The sequence below is a fragment of the Notolepis coatsorum genome (genome assembly GCF_963971535.1).
Source record: "Notolepis coatsorum genome assembly, chromosome: 1".
In the NCBI taxonomy this organism is placed as follows: domain Eukaryota; kingdom Metazoa; phylum Chordata; class Actinopteri; order Aulopiformes; family Paralepididae; genus Notolepis; species Notolepis coatsorum.
The window spans coordinates 116,519,191-116,529,721 of record NC_140165.1 but is presented as its reverse complement, the minus strand read 5'-3'; the positions used below and the strand labels follow the sequence as shown (position 1 = coordinate 116,529,721).

At 40.9% G+C, this 10,531-nt stretch overlaps 1 protein-coding gene across 2 annotated transcripts in view; it reads right to left on the bottom strand.

Moving 5' to 3' along the window:
- plcb3 (phospholipase C, beta 3 (phosphatidylinositol-specific)) overlaps positions 1–10,531 on the bottom strand; it is a 66,090-nt gene that overhangs the window by 11,425 nt on the left and 44,134 nt on the right. For both annotated transcript variants that reach the window (XR_014619844.1, XM_084317451.1), the window contains exons 16-17: positions 9,929–10,038; positions 3,269–3,428 (exon numbers count right to left, since the gene is read on the bottom strand). Coding sequence is in view for 1 of the 2 variants with exons in the window: in XM_084317451.1 (XP_084173577.1) it covers positions 3,269–3,428; positions 9,929–10,038 (270 nt within the window). In the remaining variant the exon portion in view is untranslated. The remainder of the gene's footprint in view (positions 1–3,268; positions 3,429–9,928; positions 10,039–10,531) is intronic.

Sequence of the window (10,531 nt, the reverse complement as noted above, 5' to 3'; positions counted from 1 at the left end):
TGTTTCTTGTCTCTCTAGTGTGTTGTTCCTACCTCTTTGATGTGTGTTTCTTGTCTCTCTAGTGTGTTGTTCCTACCTCTTTGATGTGTGTTTCTTGTCTCTCTCTAGTGTGTTGTTCCTACCTCTTTGATGTGTGTTTCTTGTCTCTCTAGTGTGTTGTTCCTACCTCTTTGATGTGTGTGTGTTTCTTGTCTCTCTAGTGTGTTGTTCCTACCTCTTTGATGTGTGTGTGCTTCTTGTCTCTCTAGTGTGTTGTTCCTACCTCTTTGATGTGTGTTTCTTGTCTCTCTAGTGTGTTGTTCCTACCTCTTTGATGTGTGTTTCTTGTCTCTCTAGTGTGTTGTTCCTACCTCTTTGATGTGTGTTTCTTGTCTCTCTAGTGTGTTGTTCCTACCTCTTTGATGTGTGTGTGTTTCTTGTCTCTCTAGTGTGTTGTTCCTACCTCTTTGATGTGTGTGTGCTTCTTGTCTCTCTAGTGTGTTGTTCCTACCTCTTTGATGTGTGTTTCTTGTCTCTCTAGTGTGTTGTTCCTACCTCTTTGATGTGTGTTTCTTGTCTCTCTAGTGTGTTGTTCCTACCTCTTTGATGTGTGTTTCTTGTCTCTCTCTAGTGTGTTGTTCCTACCTCTTTGATGTGTGTTTCTTGTCTCTCTAGCGTGTGTTGTTCCTACCTCTTTGATGTGTGTTTCTTGTCTCTCTAGTGTGTTGTTCCTACCTCTTTGATGTGTGTGTGTTTCTTGTCTCTCTAGTGTGTTGTTCCTACCTCTTTGATGTGTGTTTCTTGTCTCTCTCTCGTGTGTTGTTCCTACCTCTTTGATGTGTGTTTCTTGTCTCTCTCTAGTGTGTTGTTCCTACCTCTTTGATGTGTGTTTCTTGTCTCTCTCTAGTGTGTTGTTCCTACCTCTTTGATGTGTGTGTGCTTCTTGTCTCTCTCTAGCGTGTTGTTCCTACCTCTTTGATGTGTGTTTCTTGTCTCTCTCTAGTGTGTTGTTCCTACCTCTTTGATGTGTGTTTCTTGTCTCTCTACTGTGTTGTTCCTACCTCTTTGATGTGTGTTTCTTGTCTCTCTCTAGCGTGTTGTTCCTACCTCTTTGATGTGTGTTTCTTGTCTCTCTAGTGTGTTGTTCCTACCTCTTTGATGTGTGTTTCTTGTCTCTCTCTAGTGTGTTGTTCCTACCTCTTTGATGTGTGTTTCTTGTCTCTCTAGTGTGTTGTTCCTACCTCTTTGATGTGTGTTTCTTGTCTCTCTCTAGTGTGTTGTTCCTACCTCTTTGATGTGTGTTTCTTGTCTCTCTCTAGCGTGTTGTTCCTACCTCTTTGATGTGTGTGTTTCTTGTCTCTCTCTAGTGTGTTGTTCCTACCTCTTTGATGTGTGTTTCTTGTCTCTCTAGTGTGTTGTTCCTACCTCTTTGATGTGTGTTTCTTGTCTCTCTAGTGTGTTGTTCCTACCTCTTTGATGTGTGTTTCTTGTCTCTCTCTAGTGTGTTGTTCCTACCTCTTTGATGTGTGTTTCTTGTCTCTCTCTAGCGTGTTGTTCCTACCTCTTTGATGTGTGTTTCTTGTCTCTCTCTAGCGTGTTGTTCCTACCTCTTTGATGTGTGTGTTTCTTGTCTCTCTCTAGTGTGTTGTTCCTACCTCTTTGATGTGTGTTTCTTGTCTCTCTAGTGTGTTGTTCCTACCTCTTTGATGTGTGTTTCTTGTCTCTCTCTAGTGTGTTGTTCCTACCTCTTTGATGTGTGTTTCTTGTCTCTCTCTAGCGTGTTGTTCCTACCTCTTTGATGTGTTTCTTGTCTCTCTCTAGTGTGTTGTTCCTACCTCTTTGATGTGTGTTTCTTGTCTCTCTAGTGTGTTGTTCCTACCTCTTTGATGTGTGTTTCTTGTCTCTCTCTACTGTGTTGTTCCTACCTCTTTGATGTGTGTGTTTCTTGTCTCTCTCTAGTGTGTTGTTCCTACCTCTTTGATGTGTGTTTCTTGTCTCTCTAGTGTGTTGTTCCTACCTCTTTGATGTGTGTTTCTTGTCTCTCTAGTGTGTTGTTCCTACCTCTTTGATGTGTGTTTCTTGTCTCTCTCTAGTGTGTTGTTCCTACCTCTTTGATGTGTTTCTTGTCTCTCTCTAGTGTGTTGTTCCTACCTCTTTGATGTGTGTTTCTTGTCTCTCTCTAGCGTGTTGTTCCTACCTCTTTGATGTGTGTGTTTCTTGTCTCTCTCTAGTGTGTTGTTCCTACCTCTTTGATGTGTGTTTCTTGTCTCTCTAGTGTGTTGTTCCTACCTCTTTGATGTGTGTTTCTTGTCTCTCTAGTGTTGTTCCTACCTCTTTGATGTGTGTTTCTTGTCTCTCTCTAGTGTGTTGTTCCTACCTCTTTGATGTGTGTTTCTTGTCTCTCTAGTGTGTTGTTCCTACCTCTTTGATGTGTGTTTCTTGTCTCTCTAGCGTGTTGTTCCTACCTCTTTGATGTGTGTTTCTTGTCTCTCTAGTGTGTTGTTCCTACCTCTTTGATGTGTGCTTCTTGTCTCTCTAGCGTGTTGTTCCTACCTCTTTGATGTGTGTTTCTTGTCTCTCTCTAGTGTGTTGTTCCTACCTCTTTGATGTGTTTCTTGTCTCTCTCTAGTGTGTTGTTCCTACCTCTTTGATGTGTGTTTCTTGTCTCTCTCTAGTGTGTTGTTCCTACCTCTTTGATGTGTGTTTCTTGTCTCTCTCTAGTGTGTTGTTCCTACCTCTTTGATGTGTGTTTCTTGTCTCTCTCTAGTGTGTTGTTCCTACCTCTTTGATGTGTGTTTCTTGTCTCTCTCTAGTGTGTTGTTCCTACCTCTTTGATGTGTGTTTCTTGTCTCTCTCTAGTGTGTTGTTCCTACCTCTTTGATGTGTGCTTCTTGTCTCTCTCTAGTGTGTTGTTCCTACCTCTTTGATGTGTGTGTGCTTCTTGTCTCTCTCTAGTGTGTTGTTCCTACCTCTTTGATGTGTGTTTCTTGTCTCTCTAGTGTGTTGTTCCTACCTCTTTGATGTGTGTTTCTTGTCTCTCTACTGTGTTGTTCCTACCTCTTTGATGTGTGTTTCTTGTCTCTCTCTAGTGTGTTGTTCCTACCTCTTTGATGTGTGTTTCTTGTCTCTCTAGTGTGTTGTTCCTACCTCTTTGATGTGTGTTTCTTGTCTCTCTCTAGTGTGTTGTTCCTACCTCTTTGATGTGTGTGTGCTTCTTGTCTCTCTCTAGCGTGTTGTTCCTACCTCTTTGATGTGTGTTTCTTGTCTCTCTCTAGTGTGTTGTTCCTACCTCTTTGATGTGTGTGTGCTTCTTGTCTCTCTCTAGCGTGTGTTGTTCCTGCCGTAGTTCCAGCAGCTCCCCCATCTGCCACTCTCTCAGTTGCACCGTCTGCGTCTGAAGCTCCGCCTCCAGCGCCGTCAGCTGTCTCTGTCCCGATTCCTGGGACTCACTGGACACACAGACGCACATTAGGGCGATATGGCACAAAAAAAATCACGATAACATTTTTCATGCCACTCGATATCGATAATTATCTCGATTTTAAAGGCTATTTTTGCTGCTGAATGAAAGCTAAAGAAACCAGAAGGTTAATTGTGGTTCAGAATATTCTTTATTGTCAGAACATGACAAACTAGGCCTACTTGCCAAACCACAAATCTGAGGTAGAACATGAACACGAACTGTGTAACAATACAACTTTTATAACTGGCAATGAAGTTATGAAAATAAATAAATAAAATATCAATTCTGGTATTAATAATGAAAAATAAATGAAATCTCAAGTCTGATTAGCACACATAGCCTACTGTGTACAGACGGTTTCAAACTGTATTTTAAATTAAAAGCAAACAAAATAAATGGACAAGAGAAAAATAAATCTCAATTTGGTCAGTATTGTCATTTGGACAAGCAAAGCCATTACTTTAAGTTGCAGGCAAGAAAGACAAGTCTGTCCACAAATCTGAGGTAGAACATGAACATGAACTGTATAACAATAAAACTTTTATAACTGGCAATAACACATTCTGGGCCATTGGGATCCGTCTAATCTCACTCTATAAGGCCAGCTTATCATAACATAACTGCATAGTATTGTGTATTGTATATTATATGGTAACTCAGAACATTGTACATATGTCTATACCGAACACTGTGACCTCATTTTCTTCTTCTAAATTCATGCTATATTATGTTATTATGTTATTTGATACTATCTTGTCTAGCACAGTCTCTGGAGCGTAACAGTAAGAAGCATTTTGTATGAAAGTATTCTGTACTTCTGTATGACAACTATTAAAGAACTTGAACTTAACAACCTTTCATTGTGCGTGAGGCTGTTTGTAGAGCTAAATCTATACTTTATATTATTGCTATCTGTCCATTGTCATTGATAAATTGACACTATAAACCGTCCCTTCAATATGCCTTAAATAAAAAAAAATGTCATCAATACGTTCCCATTTTATAGCGTTGTGAATATGAACGTTATAGCAGAATGTATAGCAAAACAACCTTACCACGTATATATCTCACCATCAATGACTCCACCATCACCCCCTCCCCCCTAGTCCGCAACCTCTGTGTCATCCTCAACCCCACCCTCTCATTTGACCCCCATGTCCGCTCCATTGTCAAAACTTCAATTTTTCACCTCCGCAACATTGCCAAAATCCGTCACTGCCTCTCCTCCCCTGCTGCTGAATCCCTCATTCACGCCTTCATCTCCTCCCGCCTGGACTATTGTAACTCCCTCCTCACTGGCATCACCTCCCGCTCCCTCCATAAACTGCAGACGGTCCAGAACTCAGCCGCCCGCCTCCTCACTAACACCCGGTCCCGCGAACACATCACTCCTGTCCTCCACTCCCTCCACTGGCTCCCAATCAAGGAACGTATTAACTTCAAAACACTACTCCTCACCTTCAAAGCCCTCCATAGCCTGCCCCCCCCCCTACCTGACTGACCTCCTTCTCCCCTACCGCCCCACCCGTTCCCTCTGGTCCTCTTCCACTCTTTCCCTCACTGTCCCGTCATCCAAACTCAAACGTTTTGGTGACCGGGCATTCTCACGAGCTGCACCCCGACTCTGGAACTCCCTCCCTCAGACCATCAGAGACTCTCCCTCACTCTCCACCTTCAAATCCAGACTCAAAACCTACCTGTTCTCTCAAGCATTCAACCTTCCTTACCCATAACCACCCTCCTCCAACTCGCCACCATTTTCCCCTTTTCCCCTGCCCCACGTTCTCTCCTCTCCTGGCCGCGTCTCTACAATTCGTAGCCGCATTTCTGCAGACCCCTCTCTGATTGGTTGAACTCCATTTTTGCAGACCCCTCCCATTTCTGCAGACCCCTCTCTGATTGGTTGAGCGAAGCCCCTCTCTGATTGCCCCCCCGCATGAGCCGAGACAAGCTCCTCTAGCCAGGAGTCGAAACTCCGTTAACTCCAGAGAGAGAGGCTGAACGCAATTTATACGCATGGAAGTATTGATTACGCCATAACGAATCATTAAAAAAATATACCGTTAACTGGAATATGTTGTGTGTGCCTTTACACATGTTGGATAGGATTATGTAATTGGTTTGTATAGCGTCGCGTATAACGTTATTTCGCGTGACTTCACGGTTTATTCACATTTCACAACACAGCCAGCGGTCAACTTGTTTACACTCCCCACTTACTGTACAATGTAACATTTAGATTAACCCAGTTGTCTATCTGTATGTCATATGTTACGATGAATTGAAAATGGGGGACCCTGATGTAAACAAGACGAAAGTCTTTCTCTGGGGTCTGCATTCCCTTAACAATTGTATGTATTGAGCTGTACTGTGTACTGTACCCATTCTGCAATCTGTTAATAAAGTTTTCAATCAATTCAATCAATCAATAACTAGACAGTTACAATATAACATTTAGATTAATTAACCCAGTTAATGCCTTAAGAGAGAGAGGCTGGTGGTCAAGTCAAGTCAAGAGTTATTTGTCACAAGTTGTTTATTAGCCTAGACATTTTCAATTCATCATCTTGTTTACATCAGGGTCCCCCATGTTCAATTCATGATAACATATATGACATACAGGTAGACAGATGGACAGTACTGCTACATTTAGACATTTATGACATACCAGATTTTGAACTTGTGGTAGGCCTAGACATTTTCAATTCATCGTCTTGTTTACATCAGGGTCCCCCATGTTCAATTCATGATAACATATATGACATACAGGTAGACAGATGGACAGTACTGCTACATCTAGACATTTATGACATACCAGATTTTGAACTTGTGGTAGGCCTAGACATTTTCAATTCATCGTCTTGTTTACATCAGGGTCCCCCGCATGTTCAATTCATGATAACATATATGACATACAGGTAGACAGATAGACAGTACTGCTACATCTAGACATTTATGACATACCAGATTTACAAATACAGTACTGTTTGTGATACAAAAAGAGTCCAGAAAAGAAAGGCTATACATTTGACGTAGAAACTGTACATTGGAGGAGGTTGGGTGGGTGGGGGGGACTGTACATTGCTTCTTCTAAGTGTCTATGCTTTTTTTTGTCAGTATTTACTGGCTTTCAAAAAAATAACATCTTGTTGCTTGTGTGTTGAAGGACTTTTACCGAAGGGTTACACATATCATGTCTGCACGTACAGACGTGCGGTGAACCCATCCTGCGTTGACCATACCTCTTTTGAGGCCACTGTGCGAATGACTCACCAGTCTGAGGAGGAGATCCTGGTGTGGGCAAGGTCGATGCAGGTCACCTGGAGAGTGGCCCATACATATATGTCATGATGAATTGAACATGGGGGACCCTGATGTAAACAAGACGATGAATTGAAAATGTCTAGGCCTACCACAAGTTCAAAATCTGGTATGTCATAAATGTCTAGATGTAGCAGTACTGTCCATCTGTCTACCTGTATGTCATATATGTTATCATGAATTGAACATGGGGGACCCTGATGTAAACAAGATGATGAATTGAAAATGTCTAGGCCTACCACAAGTTCAAAATCTGGTATGTCATAAATGTCTAAATGTAGCAGTACTGTCCATCTGTCTACCTGTATGTCATATATGTTATCATGAATTGAACATGGGGGACCCTGATGTAAACAAGATGATGAATTGAAAATGTCTAGGCTAATAAACAACTTGTGACAAATAACTCTTGACTTGACTTGACCACCAGCCTCTCTCTCTTAAGGCATTAACTGGGTTAATTAATCTAAATGTTATATTGTAACTGTCTAGTTATTGATTGATTGAATTGATTGAAAACTTTATTAACAGATTGCAGAATGGGTACAGTACACAGTACAGCTCAATACATACAATTGTTGGGAATGCAGACCCCAGAGAAAGACTTTCGTCTTGTTTACATCAGGGTCCCCCATTTTCAATTCATCGTAACATATGACATACAGATAGACAACTGGGTTAATCTAAATGTTACATTGTACAGTAAGTGGGGAGTGTAAACAAGTTGACCGCTGGCTGTGTTGTGAAATGTGAATAAACCGTGAAGTCACGCGAAATAACGTTATACGCGACGCTATACAAACCAATTACATAATCCTATCCAACATGTGTAAAGGCACACACAACATATTCCAGTTAACGGTATATTTTTTTAATGATTCGTTATGGCGTAATCAATACTTCCATGCGTATAAATTGCGTTCAGCCTCTCTCTGGAGTTAACCGAGTTTCGACTCCTGGCTAGAGGAGCTTGTCTCGGCTCATGCGGGGGGCCAATCAGAGAGGGGCTTCGCTCAACCAATCAGAGAGGGGTCTGCAGAAATGGGAGGGGTCTGCAAAAATAGAGTTCAACCAATCAGAGAGGGGTCTGCAGAAATGCGGCTACGAATTGTAGAGACGCCTCCTGGCCCCCCCCGACCCCCCCCTTGGTTTTCCTTTACTCTCCTCCCGACTGTCTCCCCTACTCACTCACTCCTGTATTTGTTATCCGTTACTCATGGTTTTATGTTTCCTGTGTATTCTTATTGTCCTCCGTTTCCCTGTGGTTCTATGTTTCTTTGTTTTCTTTGTTTCTTTTTTGCCTATTGTCAGCAACTTTGGGTCTTTGAAAAGCGCTATACAAAATAAATGAATTATTATTTATTATTATATACGTGGTTGGCCCTTAAGCGTTGGATCCGAAACACGTATATATACGTGGTTGGCCCCCGAATGTGTTAATAATGAAAAATAATTTTTATAATAAAATAAAATAGTATTGACCACATTTCATATTTATATCGAGGAAAAATATATTGCGATAATTATCATTATTGTTTTATCACCCAGCCCTAACGCACACGCACACCCGTTCCACCCCAGGTGAAAATCTGCATAAAATGTATACCTAGGTAAATGGAATATTGCTCCACTTCTACAAGGGCTATTTGCATATTCTTGGTATCTAGGAACATCTATGGACCTCAATGAATGTATTCTCAGTGTCAGAAATATTGTGTCTATTACTAGGCTTGCTTAAATTGTGATGAAACGAAGGAAAATATGAATTATGATTTTTCTTTTCATCTTTGACAGTGAATAACACCATGATAATAATGACCAGACTTAAAAAACTGCCACTGACCTCGTTCAGTACCCTCTTGAGATCATGTGTACAAAAGATCTAAGGAAATTAATAAAGGGAAGATGATAAAACCGAAGGTTCTGTATATATACAGTACTGAATTCTCCCATCCGGACCAATGCAATTTGAAATATTATTATAGAATATAGAATATATGCTTATACATTACCTTATTATAGCCAATTCGAACATTTATATATACATATAGTATCTTTCATCTTTCAAATGCCCGGGTTCAATTTGGATTTAGTATCACCAGGCATGCATAAGTAACAGATAATAATATCTACTGTAATCAACTGTACTTTTTTATTTTTCTCATAGTGCAACCATTTTGAAACTAATTTCAGATCTAGTTGTTCCTATATGCTAACAATAGGGAGGAGAAACTAACTGCGTTTCAATATTTGTCAAATCGTTACGTTTTGTGGCTTATTATCAAGAATAATAACAGTTATTGACATATTCATAATTCAACTCTGAACTTTGAACCCCCATAGAACTTGAAGGGAAATGTAGTTTGGAAAAAACCGCTGGCCGACAGCTATGACTGTCCTCTACAAAATGGCCGCAAAAAAAACTACAATTCCCATGGTTAAAAATTTCCATTTCCGGTTCCGGGTCGGTTAGACGATCACAAATAGAAAACTTAAAACGATATAAGGACACTTTTAACCTATTGCTAACCTATTGCCAACCTAACGTTTTACATTCTACATGCTTTTGTGACATAGTAGTGATGTTAATACTTGAAAACGGTTGATTTTAAAATAGCTAATTATTTTCATCATTCATAAAAATATGCCTATATGATCATAATGTCAAAAGGGGTCGGTACCGACACTGTGGGGGGGGAACAGGTTAAGACTATAGATATTATTATTATACAGACATTATGAATATGTTACCGATATGTTAGGTAAAAGCATTTCCTCATAGGCTGTGCGCCTTTAATTACACTGAACGACCAATGACGGACAAACATTACATAATTGTTGACAGACAAACATTACAAACATGTTGACAGAGGGCAAACATGATGTGGTATTTATGTGTGGATGTTTATTTATTTTTTATTTTTTATTATTATAGTTTCATTCGTCATTACAGAGATAAATGTGATAATATAGTGTGGTATGGATTGCAGGCCCAGTCCTATTTCATGGTATGTGGTTTAATCAAGTACACACTGGGGTTTTAATATCCACCACGAAACATTGCATGAGGCGTTGAAAACATGACAGCTCCCATCATCTCTCCGTCACTCTTACCCTCTCATCCCTCCCTCCCCCCTCCATGACCATTACCCCCTCCCTCCTTACTTTCTCTTGATGCTGCGTTTCAGGTGTTTCTCTATCTGGCTTCGTCTCCTCTGCGTGTCTGTGTGGAGCTTGTTACACCGACTCTTCTGGTTCTTACTGAGGTCCCACACCTGCACACACACACACACACACACACACACACACACACACACACACACACACACACACACACACACACACACACACACACACACACACACACACACACACACACACACACACACACACACACACACACACACACACACACACACACACACACACACACACACACACACACACACACACACACACACACACACACACACACACATATATATATAAAACCCACAGAGGCAAGCATGCACAAATGCTGAATTAAAAACATATGTATATAAGTGTGAGGATTGCGTGTGCATGTGCCTGTATACAGAATGTGGGTGGGTATATGATCCTCTATATGTGTGTGTATGTGTGCAGGTGTATGTGTCTCTGTGTGTGTGTATGTGTGTGTATGTGTGTGTGTGTGTGTGTGTGTATGTATGTGCATGTGTGTATGTGTGTGTCTCTGTGTGTGTGTGTGTGTGTGTGTGTGTGTCTCTGTGTGTGTGTGTGTGTCTCTGT